At 41.3% G+C, this 22,580-nt stretch overlaps 3 protein-coding genes across 5 annotated transcripts; 2 read left to right on the forward strand and 1 right to left on the reverse strand.

Moving 5' to 3' along the window:
- The first annotated feature begins 119 nt into the window (after window positions 1–119).
- Window positions 120–6,276, forward strand: LOC115583641 (DNA damage-regulated autophagy modulator protein 2). The gene is made up of 8 exons (XM_030420719.1): window positions 120–343; window positions 1,534–1,713; window positions 1,896–1,963; window positions 2,494–2,636; window positions 2,741–2,918; window positions 4,536–4,618; window positions 4,708–4,800; window positions 5,440–6,276. Exons 2-8 carry the CDS (start codon window positions 1,583–1,585, stop codon window positions 5,572–5,574), a joined length of 831 nt encoding a protein of 276 aa, XP_030276579.1. The 5' UTR covers window positions 120–343; window positions 1,534–1,582; the 3' UTR covers window positions 5,575–6,276.
- A 681-nt stretch (window positions 6,277–6,957) lies between these two features.
- c6h6orf89 (chromosome 6 C6orf89 homolog) lies at window positions 6,958–12,880 on the reverse strand. Of its 3 annotated transcripts, none has more exons than XM_030420716.1 (8): window positions 12,700–12,880; window positions 11,083–11,361; window positions 10,659–10,824; window positions 10,051–10,199; window positions 9,807–9,958; window positions 9,579–9,714; window positions 9,276–9,399; window positions 6,958–9,193 (listed from the first exon to the last, which is right to left on the reverse strand). In XM_030420716.1, exons 2-8 carry the CDS (start codon window positions 11,269–11,271, stop codon window positions 9,111–9,113), a joined length of 999 nt encoding a protein of 332 aa, XP_030276576.1. In that variant the 5' UTR covers window positions 11,272–11,361; window positions 12,700–12,880; the 3' UTR covers window positions 6,958–9,110. The 3 variants fall into 3 exon arrangements, with proteins under 3 accessions (XP_030276576.1, XP_030276577.1, XP_030276578.1); XM_030420717.1 differs by having other exon boundaries at window positions 11,083–11,349; window positions 12,700–12,867; XM_030420718.1 differs by lacking the exon at window positions 6,958–9,193 and having other exon boundaries at window positions 9,502–9,714.
- Window positions 12,881–14,426: 1,546 nt separating this feature from the next.
- nfs1 (NFS1 cysteine desulfurase) lies at window positions 14,427–22,292 on the forward strand. The gene is made up of 13 exons (XM_030420830.1): window positions 14,427–14,795; window positions 16,339–16,415; window positions 16,659–16,775; window positions 17,149–17,232; window positions 17,916–18,068; window positions 18,175–18,268; window positions 18,463–18,597; window positions 18,850–19,007; window positions 19,102–19,207; window positions 19,374–19,455; window positions 19,574–19,657; window positions 19,902–19,991; window positions 20,263–22,292. The coding sequence occupies exons 1-13, from the start codon at window positions 14,690–14,692 to the stop codon at window positions 20,324–20,326; spliced, it is 1,350 nt and encodes a 449-aa protein (XP_030276690.1). The 5' UTR covers window positions 14,427–14,689; the 3' UTR covers window positions 20,327–22,292.
- Window positions 22,293–22,580: the final 288 nt, after the last annotated feature.

The raw sequence follows: 22,580 nt of genomic DNA on the forward strand, positions 1-22,580 counted from the left end.
TAAATTACGCTTTGTCAATCACGTGCTGCCTCTCACCTGCCACACGTGGCGCTGTTCCTCCAGACTCACCTGCAAGACAGAACTCAGGACACAGAAATACCGACGTTTGTCTTGTTGTTGATTTGCGCATGCGCGCTTCACCTTTGCCCAAACCACTACAATGACGCTGTGACAACTGAAAAAGTTAATTTTGTGAATGGAAGTCTGGCTCACAACTCCTGCTGCACCCCGAGGATTAGTTACATTTAACGGGCGTCTGAACACCAGACTCGGGTTTGGAAACAAGTGATTTAAGGAGCGTCGCTGCCTCAGAAGATTATGGTCGTTGGAGGACGCGGATAACGTGAGTGTCGTTATGATCAGTTAAAACCGAAAACTGTCAGGGAGAGTTGTTCACATGACGGGACGGTGTTTCCTCAATCAAGCAGCTGTGTGGTCCAAAAGAAAAACTACAAACGCTGAAATGTAAAGTTAAACATTGGCTAGTAAAGACAGTCTGGTACAGCTAACGGTAGCTAGCTAACAGTTAGCCAAAAGATTTCGATTTAAATACTTTTTTTAAACGTGTTGTTGATAAATTCACTGTTGGCCGTTTCATGAAGTGTTTGGTGTCTGATAGTTTTTCGAGTAGTTAATGTTAATGCGCAACATGTCTAAACTTTACTTTTTGAAAAAGTATAAAATGACAGATTTTTGAATGGAGTTTGGTCTGTTCGACCCTGATTCCGACACTAAGTGCGAGTCTGCCAACTTTACATACTTCAGTCTGACTCTCAGTTTCACTTCCTCGAAAGATCACGGGAACTAAGTAGTGAGAGCAGGTTCACTGTGGAGCCATGAGAAGAAATTAAAGTCAAATTCTAATATTTTACAACATTAATGAGCTAATAACACAAACTCGGATATATTTGTTATTTCCATAAGTGAACAAACGAGCTGTTCTCAGAGGAAAATAAAGTCCCAGAATACGGTTTGACGACAGAAAGGTGGCAGGGTCCGCCACATATAAACAAAGTTAAACACTATGAAATTGTGTTGTCCTTAAAGTTTAGTTTGTTTATTCAGTTCCTAAATTCCTAAATCACATACTGCACACAGTCCCACACAGTCTTTAAACAGAAAGTTCAGCATATTTAAATGCTCAACACAGGTAATCATGATAATGTTTGTTCCTTCATATCATATTTATCAAATTAGATATCAGTAAATAGTGAAACACACAGTACAACATAGAAAGATGTTGTTGTTTTTTCCAAGTTCCTAAGAGCTGATATTTATTCTGTTAACAAAATAAAATGAAACGGTGAAAAAAAGGATGAATGTGATTCGTTTCTAATTGATACGTGACTTTATTCACCAATTATGATTTTTAGCCAATTAATCGTTCCAGCACTACAGTGGTAATAGTTTGAGAAGTCAAGACATGAATTTAATAAATATCTTTGATTGTAAATGTAGAAATTGTGCAGTAGTACAGATGATGATCACCGCTGTCGACTTGTATATCAGTGTTTGTTTGTGTGTTGTGTACAGGACAGAGTGAACCATCAACACACACACACACACGCACACGGAGGCGACCATGTGGTGGTTCCAGCAGGGTCTGTGCTTCCTGCCCGCAGCGCTGGTCGTCTGGACGGCGGCGTCCTTCGTCTTTGCGTACATCACAGCGGTGGTGCTGAAACACGTGGATCCTCTGGTGCCTTACATCAGGTCTGGACTCACACATTTGTTCCATGATTTTAAGTTATTAAAAGCATTCCTCTTATTTTTAGGCTGACTTTTGTATGTATTTGAACAGTGATTTTTCCAGAGCTTATATTTTACCAAAACCTTCTCTTGTATTTATCAAACTAAATAAACTTCTCTTTAATGAAAGTTGTTGTGTGTTGCAGCGACACGGGAACGATGGCACCGGAGCGGTGTGTGTTTGGCATCATGCTGGATGTGTCGGCCTTCTTAGGTAACACACACACACACACACACACACACACACACACACACACACAAACACCAGTGGCGTGCGCAGACTTTTTGCAGGGCAGGGGCGTAAAGAAGGGCACTTAAGCACGCGTTTTGGCTCCCAAGAGGACACTTTAGCGCGTGTTTTGGCTCCCAAGAAGGCACTTTAGCGCGGGCTTTGGCTCCCAAGAGGGCAGTTTATCATGTTTTAACCAGCCAAGGGGGCAGTTTAGTGTGTTTTGCCAACCAAGAGGGCACTTTGGCATGCTTTTTTGGCTCTCAGGAGGGCACTTTAGCGCGCGTTTTGGCTCTCAGGAGGGCACTTTAGCGCGTGTTTTGGCTCTCAGGAGGGCACTTTAGCGTGCGTTTTGGCTCTCAGGAGGGCACTTTAGCGCGCGTTTTCAAACAATTGGGCCACAAGGGGGGGCAACTGCCCCCCCCTTGTGCACATCACTGCACAACACCATCTTTTATATGGTTGTTGGACTTCGATTATTTCACTGATGTATCGGTGTGTTCGTGTGTCTGCAGGTATGGCCACGGTGTACGTGCGTTACAAGCAGGTGGAGGCTCTGACAGGTGAGGCCGAGATCAAACTCAACAGACTGAACCGCTTCGGGCTGCTGCTCGGCCTCATCAGCTCCTTCGGGATGTGCGTGGTCGCCAACTTCCAGGTGAGTGCTGCTGGTCCCGGATCAGTTCACGGCTGTGCTGTGTGTGTGTGTGTGTGTGTGTGAACGTGTCAGCAGTGAATCTGTGTGTGTTTGTGTCGGAGCAGAAGACCACGCTGTTCTCCATGCACCTGGTGGGGGCGGTGCTGACCTTCGGCGTCGGGGCGCTCTACATCCTGGCTCAGACGCTGCTCTCGCTCAAGATGCAGCCTCACATCCACAGCAAGGGCATCTACCTGGCCCGCCTCGGCATCGGAGTGTGGACGCTGTGCAGCATCATCAGCAGTATCCTTCACCGTGGTGACAGCGGGACACATGCTGCAGTCAGTGAGGGAATGTAACTAAGTGCATTTACTCAAGTCTTGTACTTTACTTTTTAGGTTCTTCACTTCACTTTACATTTTCTGCTACTTTCTGTTTCGACTCCTACAAGTTTGAGGCAGATATTCTCATTTTACTCCGCTTTTTTTATCTGATAACCTTAGTTACTAGCTACTTTACAGATTACATGCTGCATAAAAGCCAAAGTAGTGTGTTTTTAAATTAATTTATCTTATTGGCAATCGGATTACAAAAAAACCAACTGTTTTTGATATTTGGTCAGCCTGTAATAAATAGTTTGTACGTACATATGGATAAATATAATTTACTTTACCTCTGATACTCAAGTTCATGTATTGCCATACGGTTACTTTTGATTCTCCAGCACATTTAATATCTTATCCTTTGAACTTTTACTCAGGTATTATTCATGTGAGTGACTTTAACATTTACCAAACTAATACTTCAACACGGCATCCTTACTTTTACTTGAGTATGACTTTTGGGAACATGAAAAATTCCAACCTCCAACTAGAAAAAGTTCTATGAAATGCCGCTCAGACTCAGAGTTCCTTACGGGGCAAATCCATATTCAACCTCATAAGGAGCTGTTGTCTGACATCAGATGATGATGGCAGCACGAGTCGTTTTCCTCCTCAGTTTCGTTTATATGTACAAAAGGCTGCTAGCTTTAATCATGTGAACATTCGCTAAAGGAACAACAGTTTGTCATGTTTTTGTTTACGTTGGCCTTCCTGCGGCTGGAACGCTTTGAAGTGGAAGTTGGAAATTTCACCTGGTAAATTCCGACATCCAGCTTTCATGTGAAAGCATCACGAGAGTCAGGAACAGGAACTGGAGCCTCCTGTTGTCTGAACTTTTAAGATCCTCTGGCTTCAATTGTAAGTTCCACCATGTTTATTTTACAAACCAGAATGTTTAGTTTGTACGTGACATAGTGATAGTTGTTGTCGGTGCAGTTCAGCTGTGGGACAGACAATAATAGATTGAGCTGTGCTACAATTGATTTTCTTTCCCATTTAAACATCAATATCGTTTAATTTATGGAAGGACTCTCCTTGCAGTCGGAGTCGGACAGATTGATGGAGAGGCATATTAACTCCTATACAGGAAGTTATTGACCAGGTACTTAACATGCAGTCGTTGTCACGGGTTCTACCTTTGTTTCCACTGTTCTCCACCGACTCTGAAGAACCAGTCATTGGAACTGAATTAAGGGCATTGCACATGACAGCTCAGCTCAACACCACAATTAACAAGCCTCAGAGGGTGATTGAAGTTCAGGATACAGGGAGCCTCCTTTAGGACAGACCAGCTGCTGCTCCCACTGCTCGACACCCTCAAATCATGTGACATTATTTTGAAAATACCAATCAAATTGTAGTGTACTCCCCAACAATGTGCACACAGAGTATATGGAGAAATAATGATCAATAGCAGACATCCATGTGTGATATCAGCTTTGTATTGTAACACACTCTCCTCGCAGTGTTTGGCTGAATGCTGCGTGTTGTACTAATGGCGTGCAAAGAGCTGTGAACCTTAACAGCATCCTGTCAGTGTTCATATCTTCAGTCATCATGTACAGCAGCCTGCGGGGAGTGGACGTTCCTCAGAAGCTGCACTGGATTCCTGGAGAGACGGTCAGTATCCCTCTGTCTGTCCGTCTGTGTTGTTTATGTTCTTTGCATCATCACATCAGGATTAAGGCTCGTCTCTTTGTCTTGTTCAGGGCTACACGGCTCACATGATCAGCACTGTGTCTGAGTGGTCTCTGGCCATCTCCTTCATCAGCTTCTTCCTCACCTACATCAGAGATTTCCAGGTACTCCACCTCATCTTTTCACCCGCACGGCCGCTGTTGAAGGTTTCGTCCATGTTGGTTTGTTTGTTAAAGTCACCGTAAAGACATGACAAAATATCTGACACACGGGAATCATCAGCACTGGAGCGAAGATGTCAGATCAGGAGTTTTATCTGTATTTGTTGTGTCCAGACACACTGTAGGTGTAAGTTAATGATTTAAAAGATAGCCTTGCAGACAGTTGGATCAATACCACATCCATGTCTGCACAGTAGAGCTTAATTTATTATACATATTTATTTAAAGGTGCCTTTTTTTGAAGCATTTACATCATACAAATCACACAACAAAGCACTAATAATACAACAACTGTATGACATAAAAGAAGATAATTAATTAGATATAATTATGTAGTATCCACAGCAGGTGGGTGCAGGGCTGTGAGGTGATTTTGGGTTTTGTGATTACAGTATTTCACATACAGGCCCAAAAAAAAATCGTTGGAAAATCAGCAGCTAAAAGACGATGAATGCATTTTCTGAGCGTCGCAAATGCTTTTGTGAAATTGTATTCTTGCAGTTAAATACATTTAGGAACGTCTATAAAAGCAGTGAGATTAAACTCACAATGTGAAACTTTCTGTTCCTTCTTTTCTTGTAGAAAATCAACCTGCGAGCAGAAGCCGTACTGCAGAGCAGCCACCTGTACGACTGGGCTCACGCAGGCGTCGCAGCGTCACAAAACCACAGACGTGAAGCCTCCGAGTCGTCTCCACTGCTGGCGGGAGGAACGTGACCAGATGCAGAAGGTCCCACTAGAGCTGCTTTTACAACAATTTTTTCACGTTTTCTAATCGCTTTTTATCGCGGCTGTCTCGCAGCTGGTGTGGTGGCGGCTTTTTAAAGGGTCGGTGCGCACAAACATATTCTCTCCTCTCTGCAGTGTATCGGGATGGAGACAGAAATATCAAGACTTGTACACATAAAACCAAAAAAAAATAAGATAATTCAAGGGGGAAGATATTTTTAAATTCAAATATGAAGCTTTGCACTTTTATCCTCAAACTGCATCAGTCCATCTCAATGACTTTGTAAAGTTCAGCGCTGCACTTTATATCATTTATACTTGATATCACATTTTAAAAATGCGCCACTGTGATTAAGTTTCAGTTTTAAATTCCTCCACAAGACTGTGAAGCCAACCGGGATCATATGGTTAAAACAAATAATGATTAAGATTATTAAACTTTGAGAGGAAACGTGTTTGTTGGATCAGCTGAGTTTCCTGTCAGTGAAGGAATGTTTGTAGTGTCACTATTATTGTGACGTCAGACTCCTTCAGTACCTGCTGTCCATTAACTGAGAACACATCTCCAAACAAACATTTTTAATCGGATCCAAACCTGCTTAACTTCTAACCCAAAGTTGTTTCTGTACATTGTTTACATTACTCATGTTTGGACTAATAAAGATTTATTTCTTGTTTGTTTTAAATTCATATTCACGATATTTAAATTATTCAGTGCACTTATCTAGACTCGAGGGTGGAACATTTAGTGGCTTAAGATTTTACCCGGAGTTTGAGGTAAAGGAGAGTAAAAGGTAAATATTGGACAAACACTTACATCAGGTGGACACATCATGACTGTAATACACTGATACTGTTACCGGGTGAGTAACTTTAAAATGAATTTTAATCTTAGAAGTTTTTCGGTTTGTTATTCTGGCCTCAAATGACATAAACATCAGCTTTGATTAAGAAAAAAAAAAATTCATCTAACTTCTTTGCATATTTAGGCTTCAATAAAAGTCTGATCCCAGTTCAGATTTACTTACCACTGCAACCAGTGGAGATTCTTCAAGTTTGTCATCCACTGTTCTCTGATCCGCTGCTGATGGTTCTGACCTGAAACAACTTTAATTAACACACATTCTGATCTGTATGTGACATGAATGTGAAATTACCAAAGCGTTCATCCTCCCCTGATGTCAGATCAACTTTATCTTGAGAGGTAATCATGACTTCAAAAAATACTGGAGGTCAAATTAATTAAGGCCTGATAATTACAAAGATGTATTTACTTTCTAAGGCCCTGCAGCAGGATGATGTATCAGATTGTCTTGTGTCACCACTCTGCTTCATAGCACTGAAAAATGAAAAACAGATCCCACAAAGATGGAAGCATTCAACATGACAAGCTTTAATTGTCTCATAAAACTGACATCTCTATGCGAAGCGAACGTTTTTAAAAGATTCACTCCCTCGTTCTGGTCATCGCTCCCAGCTGCTGACGATGTTAAACACTGCGATTCGACCGGCATCTACTTTGGCAAACTGATTTAACATTTAAACGACCCATTGAAACCCTGATTACACACGACGTATCTCCTCCACTGTGATGTTCACCTGTGTACTGATCAAAACATAATAACATTACAACACATTGTTATTAAAATGAATGGCTTGAACGTATATATACATACAATCATAATAAATAACACTGAAGTTAGAGAAGCAGCTTTGTCTGTTTAAATGGGTAAAATCACAATTAAAAAGTAAATCTGATCCTGATGAACAACATGAAGGATGTGTCAGAGAAGTAAGAGAGTGTTAAAGGGCCAGTTCACCGCATTACAAAAATACATTTTCTCTTTTCCTTCCCAAGTATGATCTCTCCAGTCGGATACTTTTGGCTTTACTTGTCGAGGTTTTGAGATTTGCTCGTGTTTACAAACTATTTTAAATTCACCGGTTGGAAAAACATCTTCATAATCAAATCACAATTTCCAAGATTGCAGTTTTTAAGTCGTGACAGTTTCAATTTCAACACAATTTAGATCTTTTTTTTTGGAACAAGCTACAAAAAGTTTACTCAAGGTTTATTCTCCGGACCTTCAAATTTTACTCAAGTCATGTTAACGCCAAAAATACATTGTCAACTGGAGGATGGTTTCCTAGAGTTGGGTTAGTAGAGTCCTCGAGTCCTGGAGATAATTTATAGAAAATAATGAAAGTTTAAATCCTGATGTACGTCAGAAAAACTGTGATTAAGTCCTGATGAGAACTGTTAACAGTTGGTTCTGCAACTAACACATTTTTTGCCATATAACTTGTCTGCCAATTATTTATGATAAATTATTTAGTCTTTCCCAAAATGCCAAAAGAAATTGTGAAAAATTCTCAGCATAACTTCCAAGAGCTCAAAGTGACGTCTCTAAATTATATCTAAGTGACTAGGTGATTAGCAAAATATTATTGGTGATTAATTCTGTTTATAGATACAACCTCAGACAACTAAGAAGGAAATTGTGATTTGTGTTAATAGGGTGAACTGGCCCTTTAACATCAAGAAAGAAGCAGATGAGGAGCAGAAGGTGAAGCTGCAGACGTGTCTCACACCTTCAGGAGGTAGTGAACGTCCACAGCAAGAACGACACCAAAATTATTACAATCCCTAAAAAGCTCCCAGAATGCAGTGCAGAAAGAATCAGTTACAAGTTGAATGAATGCAAGATGGGAATGAACCACAATTCATAACATCAAGAGCTGCAGATGTCCTGATAATCAGCCTGAATGTCCACTTTGCTCAGTCTGACATCGTGTTCATGTTAGCTTTATTCTACTTGGGGTTTTTTTGTTCCAAAGAATCCGCAGTGGCCGATCCGTCCAGTCAACATCGTCTCCATCAGACACAGAAGCTGCAGATTGTTGGAGCAGTTTACTTAAAGCTGACTGAAGAATTGTGGCGATTTAAGACTGATTTCTATATGTTAACTTACATCAACCTGCACACCTACAAACATTTCATCCATAGTAATGACCCGATTCTTTATCCCATCTACGAAGCTCCAACTGACTGCTAACAGAGGAATACAGGCATCATTCACAATGGATCAGTGATCTGGCACCAGGATAATCAACAGTGTTTCACTACCTTCTGAAAGAGAAACACACCCAACGAATTCCAGCGAGATTATTTTTTAATAGCTAGAGATCTGCTTGAAGCTATGGCACGAGCACATCCAGCACATCTGACAGCTGCAGAGAGTTAAAGACCGATGATGCTGTTTTACAACGAGTCGAAAAGTCATTTCTCAGTTCCTCTAACCTCGACCCCTGAAGTCATGTGTGCAGTGGTTTCCAGTTCTCTAAGGACACTGGGGCGAGTATCAGACCAGCGCGGCGTCAGAACAAAGATCCGAGGGTTTAAGGCATCAGTGGACGGGACCACAGAAAGGCCAACGAGCTCTGAAAACGCCTCAAGAGGAAGTCAAACATTCACAGCCGCTCTGCATGTCACAGTCCTGAACTGCATCCTCCTTCGCAGAAGGTTAGAAGGCCGATCCGTCACAGATGATGTTCTGGCCTCGGCCCGGGAACAGCTCCATCTGCCAGTACCGAGGATCAGCGTACACTGCACGAGTCAAAGGGAACAACCATCAGCTGAGTTGTAGTGTCAAATGAAAAGTGTAAAAACAGGTGTGTAAGTGTGTTACCCATGTCTCCAGGTGTCAGCCACAGGTTGAAGGAGCTGCAGTGTTTCTGACAGCGTTGGACGGGCAGAACTCGAACTGTTGGCAGACCCTCGCCCACCACCAGCCAACCGAACACCCCGACGCCCTGAAACACAGACGACAACGATTGTTAATTGTTGTGAACAGCTTCTGAAAACACGTCAGCTAATAACTGCACATGACTGCACCTAATCAGCTTTCAACCAACCTGCACAAACAGCAACACCGTTTCCCATTTGGTCCTCTGACTTGTCAGTGTGAGGACGTCTGGACAAGTGAACTCACCTTGCTCTGGGAGTTTGTGCTGTGGGTGACGAGGCAGCGCTGCACAATGGTCCCAGCACTGTCCAGCAGGGGGCAGAGCTCAGCCTTCGGGAAGAGCCACCTCAACACCTTCTCCCTGGTCCCTGAGCTGAACCTCCTGCAACATAACACCCAATCACCAGTCACAATCAGGCCCACACAGTCCATGTACCAAGGTTTGAAGGATGTACTTTCAACAGGAATGTGTACCAGAGCAGAGTGAAGTTGGCAGGTCCTTGTGGGAGTCCGAGGTTGTGGTTCTGCAGACCGTCGTCCTCCTCCAGCAGGATGGACATGGAGCCTGAATGTGCCAAGTAAAGCTCCTCGAGCTGCTGCCGCTGCACACTGAGGGACTCTCCACCCTGCACAGACCAGCATGAACACACAGAATCCAGTATGAACACACAGGGAATGACTTAATGGGAGGCCGACCCTGTCTGTGTTGACCTCTGACCTTCAGCAGGACAAGCTGTGGGCCCCGTCGCAGAGTCACTGTCCCTCTGAGGCTCTCTGGGACTTCCAGCACCGAAGAGATTTCTGCACATCCCGAACAGTTGACCAGGTTCTGCCTGAGAGAGCCGGCACTCCACCATTCATGGAAACCTGTGCAGCACACATTTTTTTTTTCTTTTAAAAACAGCTTGTCTTATATTCAGGCAAACGTTGAACTCTAAAGGGGAACACACACGAGTATGATGTGAGCATGACACATATATTGACACCACCACCCATTTTTTTCTATTTCAATCTGCACACCGATGGTTTCCTCATGATGAAGAACATAAAAGCATCCAGACACACAGATCATACCATCCCCCAACCTACAGGTCATGCCTGTATTTTAGATTGTTTTTCTTCAGTGAAATACTTTACTGAGAATCTTTAGCAGTTGATGTTTCAGGTGAAGAGACAGAAAAGAGACTTTGACAATGTGTGTTACACTTCAGTAATGTTTTCATCCTTTAGATGCCCGCTGCTTTCGTCATTAGTGAAAATCTATGTTGGCATGTGTTTGTCAGAGAAATCTGAAACTGAAACACAGATGGTGATCATTCTTCAGACCTTGTAGGTTGTACTTCTTGGCGATGGGCAGTGACAGCAGGCGGACGTGGCTGAGAGGGGACGACCAGTTGTAACAGCCCAGGTTGACCAGACCCAGCTGAGGGGCGCTCTGAGGGTACGTGAAGGCCAGCACCGCCAACAGCAGGAAGCCAACTGCCACCACAAACTGTAGAGACAAGAGGAACATTACCAACACTGAGAGCTGCGTCCTCCCTCACACACAGAATAAAACCTTTGCTCTCTAAATACTCTACAACAGCAATGCCATTTATTTTACAGCATGTTATTTTATAGACATTACATTTCTCCAACAGTTGGATCTTATATGAGGCTTTAGCAGTGACAGTTTTCTTGCTGAGCTGGTCTATAAACCAAAATAAAAACAGAATTCCCACAGTTTAAAGCACAAGAATTAAAGTCTAACCTTTATGGTGGCCCTGAGGATGGGGAACTGTGGAGGCTCTCTCCTGGGCTCGTTGGTCTCCAGGACCTGCTTGATGAACTTCTCGATCTCCCTCTCCGACATGCCGTAGCGGTAGCCCGACTGTCGGAGGATGTCGATGCTCTCGGACAGCTTGTCGTAGATACACGGCTCACTCATCGTCGTTCCCATGACGGCAGCAGTGACGGCAGCTTGTTGGTCAAACACGTCGATCTTCAGCTGCTTTGGGCTCCAGGAGCATGGTGTCACCTATGAGGTCATCTGAAACGTTAAACTGCCACTTCAGAACTTCAGCAAGCTATCATAACTAAGCAAAAGTTTTGTCCAGGTGAGTATCCTGACACTTCCACACAAACCACATGGCCTGTAGTGCTGTCTCGTCCATTTCCTTCACTATCAGTCATAGCTTGATTTGCTTCAACCAGACGAGTTTTAGCATCATGTTATGCTTTTTTTTTTTTTTTTTTTTTACTTTATTTCTGTCACAGCACCATTCAGATAAAAATGACATGGGCAGCTGTATTGATATTTTCTAAAATGATTTAGATTTACTTACATGACAACTGTTTAAACTATTATATATATTATGATGCTCTGGCTCTGTCCATTGACTGGTGAAAATAACTTAGTTAAAGGGGCCCTGTGTAGTTTGGGAGAAGACATTCAAACTCAGAATTTCACAATATTTACAACATTAATAAGGGAACAATACAGGCTCAGAAATATTTATGTTTTCCGTGACTGGATTATCAGAACTGTTCTCAGAAGAAAATAAGGTCCAAAGAGCATTGTTTGAAAGGTGGCAGCGTCTGCCACATATAAACAAAGTAAAACAGTATGAAACTGTGTTGTCCTTTAAGGTCAGTTTGTATACTCAGTCATGAAAACTTGTTTATTTAGTTTAATACATTAAAAAAACATCTTTCTCTTCTGATTAAAATGTATTTACCAAAATTACATGTACACCTTTAACCTTATCCTGGAGTGAACTGACCACATGCACAGTGTTTAAACATGTAGGTCGAAGTAAACAAAGTCGACCTTGGCAGTGGACACAGCGGAGACAATATGGACCCTCTGGTGCCCACAGAGAGACGACAACGGACTCCTGTGCGTGCAGCGCGTATAAAGACAATAATAAGCGACTCTCAGGTGTCCACATAAAGACAATAACAAATATTCAGGTGTCCCCTGAGAGACCAAAATAAACCTCTCGCGTCTCTAGCGGCATAGAGACAATACAAAAATCTCCCATACGTCCACACACTGACAATAAGAGACTCGTGTGTCTTTATAAAGAGTGAAAAACGAAATCGGTAAATCAAATTAGTTTATTCTCGTCGTACTTCCTTAAGTGACAGAAAGGGGAAGGCAGGAAACACGTCTAAAATCGTCAACCACGCGTAATGTCACAACACACTCGGCGACGAAACAGTGAGATGTCACACTTTCAACTCTGTAATTCTCTAACGGTTACTGCTTTAACGTTGGTGGAGGCAGAGACTCACAGCAGTACACTGACATGTTAGCTTGAGCTTGCTAGCTGCTACATTCAGTTAACGTCGCTTAAAGAAAACAACAAAATAATGCAAGTCCCACCTTAAAGTGACGTCCACCGCTGTATCGGGGTCCCTTCTGTCTGACGTTAATTTCCTCACTAAATCTATATTTTAATTAAAAAATAGGCTCGCTAGGTAATTAGCATGGCTGCCACAAACAGTCCGGATAACGTCTCTTCTTCTTTTTCTTCTTCTTCGTCTTCGTCTTCTTCTTCTACTATGCGCGGTTTACGAATCGGTCCTTAAGCGCCACCAACTGGTGAGAAGTAAGTATGGCAGTTCAGGAAAATACACACAATATCAGAATTCATGTAAAGAACTTTCTCAAAAATAGAAAATAATGTCAACATGTCTATTGATTTCATGAGGCCTTGTTAAATCCTATAGCTTTACTCCAAATATTTCTAATTAAAACAATTATTTAGGGTAAATGTAGTCATTTTTGTTATTCTTTGTGTTTTCTTAAGACTCACCAATTCCTTATAGTCCACTGGATTGGGTGGAAATTTGACCTGAACATCCAAGAAACCTGAAGGATAATTTGCCATGTGTATTCATTTAAATACTTGGTGCAGGATGTTTAGGGAAATTAAATTAATAGCTATAAATCATTATTAATCATTAATCATCATCATTATTTTGATTTCCTTGAAACCTTTTTATTTATATTCACTGCAGACATAAAAACAAATACAAGTGGTAATTCTATTATTTGTTGTAAGTAATTTGATTACTGTAAACATTCTGCACTAAGTATTAAAATGAACATATGTTGAAAATTATTGTGAGAATTGTATTTTATAGTGGGTTAGCTTGGAATGACCTGTAGTGGACATTAATTGGATAAGAATGGAACCAGACAGCAAGTTGCCTGTCTGTCTGTTCCTGTCTCCACCTCTCCCCTGACCAAACCAAGATAAACAGCCCACTTTTACATTTCCTATGCGTCTGGTTGCAGACTGATGGATGGACATATTACACATTTGGAAATGTGCTCAGAACATGTCTGAAACATTTCAAGAGAAAAGCAGTCTCCTCAAGGACTAACTCACTGTATCTCTGGGTCATTTAAAGATATGGTTACATGTATATTTGAATCTTAGGAATGAATCTCATGGGGGGATGGCTTGAAAATGTTTTAAAAGATTTGAGGTTAAAGCAATTTTGGATAGTTTTCTTTTAAACATGTGGGGACTGGATTGAAAAGCTAAGGCATGGAAAAACCCTCAGTGGTTTAGGAATACCATAATACTGAGAAGGCGTTTAACCAGATATTTACATGGATAAACCAGATTTCCAAGTAAAAGATAAAGATGTGTGTTTACATAGTACTATGGTGCTCAACTTCACCTTGCGAACTCACGTTTCATAAACTTCTAGCTGCAACCAATCAGAGAACAGAGAGATCCCATGGCCTCGCCCACACTGAACCAAAACAACGCATATTAGCCAATGAGAGCGCAATTTATTGACAGGAAGTCCCGCCCCCTGCTTCCGTTCTTGTGCAACGCTGAAACAGCGGTGACGCTGAGCTGCGTCAAGCTACAGAGAGTTACAGGATGTACTTCCGGAAAAACTAAATTAAGTAAAATACTTTTAAAATAGTAATGTCCTTTTGAGTACAAAACTTAAACATCATTTCGGTGCTGATCTGAAAACAAATTCATGAACAAATACAATTAAAACTGATTAATTTTTTTCCTTACAAGTCTAAAAATATCATGCTCGACATTAAGATATTTTATTTTGAAGGTTATCATCGGAAGTGTTCGTTGTTAGGGCAGTTAACTTGGTCCTGACCCGCTCTGCTGTGTGTAGCTGACAGGCGGCAACGGTTCTCAAACCGAACCAAACTTCACCCACGTTGGTCACATCTACAATTTAATCCTAAATCGTGAATTGTCTTCTTCTACAGAAACCAGCAGGTCAAACTCTTTCAACCCGGTTTACACTGGTGTTGTGGTTGCAGTCAGCGTCTTGTTGTTACTGGAGGTCAGTGGGTCTCCAGGTGAAACCAGCACGCCGTCCAGATGCTTTCCCCGACCAGGACCGTCTCCTCCCGGCTGTTCAGGCCGGGTTCGTGGAATCCTCTCCGGCTGGGCTCTGACCTGAGAGCCGCCAGCACTCTGCAGAAAGGTACCAGTTAGTGGAGCTAGTCAGCCCGGTTATGTAGCGCAGAGCAGTTAGCATGAGGCTAATCCCAAAGTGACGCAGTTTAGTGTGGAGACGGGAAACTTCTCAGCAGCTGAGTGATGAAACGTTACACAATGAAGCGTGTGGACCTTTTATAACATTATAAAAACGCAGTGATATTATAAAATCATTTAAGGAACTATAAGTATACAGAAAGCAGTTGATTGGAAAGAATAGTCAACAATTTCACATGATTATTTGTGTATTTTATCAGGTTTCAAGTGTCAAAATTCAATGTTCTCAGCACTGTTTAGCTATATATTTAATTTTTTGTCATTACCTGGACATACTTTTCAATGTGTAGAATTAAAATTTACTTTTGATACAATTTTTGAAAAATGGGTTTGTGTTTTCTCTAACTATTTCAGATATTATTTGTGTTTTGAACTAAACTGGACTCAGCAAGACATTTGAAAACGTTTGTTTGTACAAATTTCTATTTCTGTAAGGTCATGCCTCCCCTGCTCACTATTCCTAAAGAACATCATTAATGGACCCTTTATGAATCAGCAAAATATTGTTTAGGGTATATATACTAAAAATAAACATAAACACCAAAATGACCAGATTAAAGAAGCTGGTGATGTTTTAATTCAAAGTTTTTATGCCAGAAATGCAGTAAGTCAAGGTAAAATGTATTGTTTGCTTCATATACAGCAGATCCTTTCAACTGGCAGCTGTGGGTCTAATGTGGCCCTTTCACAAACTCATTCTGGCACTTGGATCATTCTCTGTTAGTCATTCCTTAATCATGTTTGTTACTAAGTACAAAATGCTCTTATTTCATTAAACGGGTTTAACCCGGTCTTTCTGAGCAGATAGAATTAATGATTCAAACTGACAACCTGTTAAAAGGTGCATTGTCTGTTACTGTAGTTTTGTATGTGCAATGTTTCCTTTTCAATTGTTAAAACTAATAAACAAAGCTGAGAAAAAAAATGAAAAGTCCATCGTTAAAACCACTTTGAGCTGCATGAGTCAGACGCAGACAATGTAAAAGTCCGGCCCATTGGCAATATTTCAAGTCTGACCCTTCTAAAAAAAGAAAAGTAGTTGAATAGCCCTGTGACCAACTAATAAAAATGAAAAATAAACAGGGAATAATAACCATATTATACAGTAATATTGAATATTGTTAAACAGTTAATTATTGGAAAGATTACTGAACTGAGTGCTTATAAAGATCAGCCTAACAAATAAGGATGCTTGTTGTTTTTGACTCAACAAAATAGATAAAACATGTACAAGAGGGTCACAATACCTGAAGCATACACATATGTTCTGTTACCACCATGACACCTCATGCAATACCCAATTTTCAGAACTTTACAGTTTCTACACACGGCTCTACAGACATTGCTGTTGAATGACTCAGCAGATTCTGACCTGCCTGTGTCATAAGTCTGTCCCAGTGTTTTAGTCCAGAATCATTCAGATCTGATTAAACTCCAGCTGACTGTCTGTCTGTTGTTGTTTTGTGCTGCAGAGTTGATAAAGAAGCATGAACTGGAGAAAGATGAGCCCCGCCCACTCTATATGGACTTCCAGGCCACCACACCCATGGTAACCGTTACCCACCATGTTGTCAATTTAAAATAATAATCTCGAAGATTTTCATGTAAATAAATATTTCTTAAGTCACTGTCTATTGCGAATGAGGTAACACAATGATGATTGAGCCTGTGTCCCACTGATAAAACCATTTGCATTTGCTGTAATACAAAAGATGTACATTGGGTGCTGCAGTGACTTTCCAGGAAAATATCACAAGCGACAAACAGTTACTTAAAATTGTGTCTCGTGTAGGACCCTCGGGTGCTGGACGCCATGTTGCCCTACCAGGTGAATTACTATGGTAACCCTCACTCCAGGACACACGCCTACGGCTGGGAGAGCGAGAGCGCCATGGAGACGGCCAGGAAGGTAGAGAGACACTCAGTTTGTACAGAGAGAGAAGGGAAACAGTTTAGCAAAGTGAAATATCTATATATACTGTCCTGTTTTTAAATTACAGTGCAGTACAGTAATTAAAAAAAAAAAAATATTCCATATAATTATAATTATATAATTTTATATTTTTAAAATGTTTATATACTATGTTAATTCTGAAGTGGGAAATTGTTTTTTAGTGTGTCAACCATTAGTTGTACATTTTCATCAAAGTTAATTCTGAATTTTTTATAACTACATTGTGAGCCTTTTACAACTGCTTTGTATTTAGCTGTGCTCATCATTTCATTAAATCTGAGTTTGAGAGCAACACACTGACTGCGTGCTGTCCCTTTTGTCTGAGCAGCAGGTGGCTGACCTGATTGGAGCAGATCCCAGAGAGATCATCTTCACCAGCGGAGCCACCGAGTCTAACAACATGGCCATCAAGGTTAGATTCTGCTCCTCCCCTTCATCTCTTTCTCTTTGTAACATCCTCTCCATCACGCCTTCCCCTCCTTTCACCACCACCTCCTCTCCACCATGTGTCAATGTGAAAAATGTGTTTGTAGTGTCTTGAGGACAAAGTGAAGGTAGTCGGTCACCATAGCTCTTTGTGCCGGTCTCTAACTTCTCTGAACTGTGGTTTTTACTCTATCCAGACATTTTGTTCATTATTGTTGAAAGAAAGGGGCAAATTAAGCTCTCAGAGCATCAGTAGGCTTGTCTACTAAGGGAAAAGTTGTTTAAGATGCATTTTTACCATTAAATACTGTCTCATAACTGCAGTTATGCTCTGATAAAAGTGGTTGGTGACAAACAGCTGCAGTGTCTAGTTTCCTCCCTTTTGGACTTTTCTAGGTCTCCATTCAAAGGTCAGCTTTTTATCATTTGCTTGAATTCCAGTGTCACCGCTTTGCCTAGTTGAACTTGACGTGAGAATGTTGCTTAGATTTACTTCATCCGTGGGAGCAAATGCAATAAAATGAATCAATTTTATGGCAAAATTGTTGCTTTAAATGCTGGTGTGACCAAAGCTTGAGAGCACATTAAGAACAGAATGAGACTGCAGCAACAGTTTAACAATTCTGAGTTGTGGTGTTAGTAGTGACCCTGCCTCTCTCACTCTTGCAGGGTGTTGCCAGGTTCTACCAGACCAAGAAGCGTCATGTGATCACCACACAGACTGAACATAAGTGTGTTTTGGACTCGTGTCGAGTTCTGGAGGCTGAAGGATTCAAGATCACCTACCTGCCAGTCCAGGCAAACGGACTGGTGGACCTGGAGGTACACATGCTGAACGTACAGAGTGATGACACCATAGACGGTTTAAAGTCAACATGTTCAACTAGAGAAGTCATTGTAATCAAACTGTATGTCTGTTTTTGTTCAGCTGCTGGAGGCCTCCATCCGTCCGGACACCTCTGTAGTGTCGGTGATGACCATCAACAACGAGATTGGGGTCAAACAGCCCATCAAAGAGATCGGTAACCATGGAAACACAAATATTTTACTCCACATGTAAAGCAAAAATCAGATTTCTGAAACTTCCGCTTATGAAATGTTTCATCGTGTTATATAGAGCCTTCAGCGCTTCCCTGATTTTAACTTTTCCTCTGATTTGAATCAGCGCTGTCATCAAAACTATTGATAAATCAATCCTTACTCTCCCTGTACACAGGACACATTTGTCGTTCCAAAGGAGTCTTCCTCCACACTGATGCCGCTCAGGCTGTAGGAAAGATTCCCATCGACGTCACCGACTGGAAGGTTGATCTGATGTCCATCAGTGGCCATAAGATCTATGGACCCAAAGGTTAGCCACAGCTTTACTTTAGATATACTCTGAACTGCTAGCTTATTAGGCAAGGTGATGCTGTTCATTTACTTTTGATACACATGGCAGTTCAAAGTGCTTTATGAAAATCAAAGCGATAAAAGAAGTATCGGATGAAAAGTGGCCTCACAGCAGCCTGTTTTCATTAAACAGAAGGGGTTCAAGTCTTGATCCCTGTGGTACTCCACAGGTCATGCTGACTGGCTTTCCAATACTTGTATGTGTGTACAGGTGTGGGCGCTTTGTATGTGCGACGCCGTCCCAGAGTGCGTATGGAGCCACTGCAGAACGGAGGCGGGCAGGAGAGGGGGCTGCGTTCTGGCACTGTCCCCACCCCGCTGGCTGTTGGGCTGGGAGCCGCCTGCAGCATCGCCCAGCAGGAGATGGAGGTAAAAACAAATGCACCCAAACATACAGAAACTCAACAAATGTAACCGAACATCCTGAGACTTAATATGTATGTGTCTGTGTGTGTGTGTTCAGTATGATCATCACAGAGTGTCCACACTGGCAAATCGTCTGGTCCAGAAGCTCATGAATGGGCTTCCTGACGTCATCATGAATGGAGATCCACTGCAACGCTACCCTGGTACACACACACACACACACACACACACACACACACACACAGGCAGAAGTGAAACTCTCGCACACGGTCACATGCTTGAATTTTAACCCACATGAACGTCAGTGAAAGTTGAAGTTTGATGTTTCTGTTGGAAGTCTGTTTTACCTGACTGCTTTTGTCTCTTCAGGCTGTGTCAACCTGTCCTTTGCCTATGTTGAGGGAGAGAGTCTGTTGATGGCGCTGAAGGATGTCGCTCTGTCATCTGGGAGGTCAGAGCAATGTTTTTGCAATTGGGTCCCCATTTTTGTTTGTATTATTCAGGTGACTGCTTATACATGTGTGCAGTTTGGATGATTGATTAACATTCTGCCTCCTGTGTTCACGCAGCGCTTGTACGTCTGCGTCTCTGGAGCCATCATATGTCCTCAGAGCGATCGGAGCAGATGAAGACCTGGCTCACTCTTCCATCAGGTACAAATACTTTAATTAAGATCAAAATCCTGATAGTAACTGAGCTCACATTGTTGACTAAAATCAGGTTTAGCTTTATTTGTTTTTTCAGTAAAATAACATTTCTTGAGCACACACTGCTGATTAAAGGATGAGTCACTCAAACTGTCTCACAGTGACAGGCTGAGCAGCTTCCTGCTCTCTGGTTTGACTTCAGTTAAATGATGTGTTGGTTAATCTAATTGTGTGTTTGTCTGTGTGTTAGGTTTGGTATTGGCAGGTTCACCACAGAGGCAGAAGTGGATTACACGGCAGATAAATGCATCCAGCAGGTCAGCAGACTGAGGGAGATGAGGTGAGTTCAGCTGGACTTATAATTCTGGTTCATTCTAACTGAGATCTTATTTTGGTAGTTTCATCCATAATTCCTATCAATTACAGTAAGACCATTATTACAGTACTCTCCGAGGTAGTTTCTTAGGCTCAGCTTTGCCTGACTCCTTGTGTGTCTTGACCCATCAGACTTCTTTCTAGGGATTTTACCAGACCTCTGATATTAACTAGAGTGCGCAGTAGGTAACACTCAATAACCTGTCTGTCTCTCTTTCTCTCTCTCTGTCTTTCAGTCCTCTGTGGGAGATGGTCCAGGAAGGCATCGACCTGAAGAGCATCAAGTGGACGCAGCACTAGATTCCTCCCACTTCCTATTTACTTCCTGGCTGACGACAACAATGACAAAGCATAGATGTATTATAGAACTAGATACCGGACCCAAAGAAGCTGCCTATTAGAATTGCTCGAAGATCTGCTAGAAAAAAAGTTTCTAGCTTCCAGGTTTACTTCCTGGTTATGCATCCCACTAAATATGCACAGTAGCGTTCCTTCCACTGGCCCTGCCCATGAGTTTTCACCCAGCCCATAGATTTTAAAGTTGTGATGACATCCACAGGTTCAAATCGATAATAGTAAGAGTCGTAATTGACCTTGTTTGCGGTTCCAAGCACTGCAAATGGCCACTGGGCAAAATTGACAACAAAGCTGAGCAGTGCGGCTGTATCCAGTTCTAGATAATACATCCATGTGATAAAGACAATGATGATGATTATTCCCGGGGGAATTCTGGGAATAGACCAGCGTTTTCCTCCCGTATACAAACACGCACAAACTTCCTGTCCGACTTGAAGTCTGTTTGTAGATGTAGCTCTCCTCCTATAGTTGCTCAGTGGGGAGATGTTGCTCAGAGAGTTGACCTCTGCTTGTTCTTTTTATTATGTTGTACATCTGCAGGCTTCTACTGGCCGACGAGTTGCTTCTGTGTCTGAAATGAAAGGTTGCCAGAGGCCGTGGTGTGTGGCTCCTGTATCATGGTCATCTCTGTCTGTTAACATGATAAGAGCCAGTCACATGTAACATCATCAGAACCATGAAGTTGTCGATATTATTATTTTTTTAAACTGTGAGTAAATTAAATCACTGAGGCAGTGAAAAGTGATTTACAGTGAGGTGAAATGTGATGACACAATCACACAACTACAATAAAATAGGAAGCTGTTAAGAGGATCAATATCTAAATATCAAAAGTAAGAATAAGGCTTGTCAGAAGCCTTCAGAAATGATGACCCCAATTTTCCAGTGATCTAATTGGACAAATACTTGTCATCTAACCTGGTTACCATAGGGATCTAACTTGTTTAACACTGAGACAGTTTTGTGTGTTTAGCCCAAAGATAGCTGACCAAACTGCTAATCTGCTCTGATCGATGTGTTATGCAACCAAGAGAGGCAACGACCGAAGTGAGAATAAACATCAGGGGAACAGTGGGCAGTCGATGGCAACTAAAGGCAGCAGAGTTAAATTCACTGAGCCGATTTGATGATTCACTTTTAGGTCTTTGAGTCAGATCTTTTCACTCGATGATTCACATCTTGTCTCCTGCTCTCCCTCTCTTAAAAGTCACTCTTGCACTTTCTCTTTCCTCCCACATCTGTTTTCATCATTCAGTAAACAGCCGTATCATGTCAGTGTTTGCAGCCGCAGTTTGATTATTCTTGCTAAATTCTGGAACACTTTACAAGACTGAAGCCCAGATTTTACCACAAAGGAAGATTTTCAAGATGATGGAGCATAAAAACGGTTGAAATACCAACTGAGAGTGTCACACTTTTATTATGTAGATGTGTCTGAGGTTGCTGATGGGAATCTGAAGGTGACATTAAAAGTCTGAACACAAAGAAAAGTTGCTGAGAATTTGAGTTTTGAGGTTTTGCCAAAGATGTTTACTATGTTGCAGAGATGATTACTTAAGTCAACAAATGACACATTTTTTATTACACCTTAAGTAACAAATAAGACCTTTTAACTGGCTGAGGTGATTTTCAGAGTCTTGTATTGTGTTCCTGGTTGTAGTCAACTGAGTTTTTACAGGTGATATTTATTAGACTCTTGCATCTACTGTCTTCTACTGATACTCATCACCTACATTATGATCCAATAAAGTGTTGCTTAATTATTATGCAATACATTTTTGTTTTATCGTTTTTTTTCATGGACAAATATCACAGTGCATATCTATCCATATCTCTATTTATCTATCTCTCACACAACTGAACAATACGAAACAGGAAAGTGCTACAATAAAAACACCATAAAAACGTGTGTTTTATTATTATTATTATTATATAAGTTATATCTAAAAAATGTTTTATTTAAATACTACCGTCTGCTGAACTCCAAGTGCATTAAAAATTACTTCCCCAATTGTTGTTTATACTATTTATCTTACATAGCTTTTCGTGAATAACTAACATTATTGCACCAAGTGTATATATATCATGTAATTCTCAATTGTAACTCATTTTTATACTATTATCGTGAGTATTTTTTGAGTATATAGTTGTAGAGTCAGAAATTAGTTGTGGGATACTCCTTTTTTATCAATCAAAT

The sequence above is a fragment of the Sparus aurata genome, chromosome 6 (assembly GCF_900880675.1).
Source record: "Sparus aurata chromosome 6, fSpaAur1.1, whole genome shotgun sequence".
NCBI classification, from domain to species: domain Eukaryota; kingdom Metazoa; phylum Chordata; class Actinopteri; order Spariformes; family Sparidae; genus Sparus; species Sparus aurata.

Bases quoted from the DNA above. Each gene is read 5' to 3' on its own strand.
- LOC115583641 (XM_030420719.1), top strand. From the start codon at position 1,583: ATGTGGTGGTTCCAGCAGGGTCTGTGCTTCCTGCCCGCAGCGCTGGTC. The intron at 2,919-4,535 runs GTATCCTTCACC...GCATCCTGTCAG, and splicing joins GCTGTGCAGCATCATCAGCA to TGTTCATATCTTCAGTCATC. The intron at 4,619-4,707 runs GTCAGTATCCCT...TGTCTTGTTCAG, and splicing joins ACTGGATTCCTGGAGAGACG to GGCTACACGGCTCACATGAT.
- c6h6orf89 (XM_030420716.1), bottom strand. From the start codon at position 11,271: ATGGGAACGACGATGAGTGAGCCGTGTATCTACGACAAGCTGTCCGAG. The intron at 10,200-10,658 runs GTCTGAAGAATG...TGTGCTGCACAG, and splicing joins CAAGAAGTACAACCTACAAG to GTTTCCATGAATGGTGGAGT. The intron at 9,959-10,050 runs GTCAGAGGTCAA...TGGTCTGTGCAG, and splicing joins CACAGCTTGTCCTGCTGAAG to GGTGGAGAGTCCCTCAGTGT.
- nfs1 (XM_030420830.1), top strand. From the start codon at position 14,690: ATGCTTTCCCCGACCAGGACCGTCTCCTCCCGGCTGTTCAGGCCGGGT. The intron at 19,658-19,901 runs GTACAAATACTT...TCTGTGTGTTAG, and splicing joins CTGGCTCACTCTTCCATCAG to GTTTGGTATTGGCAGGTTCA. The intron at 19,992-20,262 runs GTGAGTTCAGCT...TCTGTCTTTCAG, and splicing joins AGCAGACTGAGGGAGATGAG to TCCTCTGTGGGAGATGGTCC.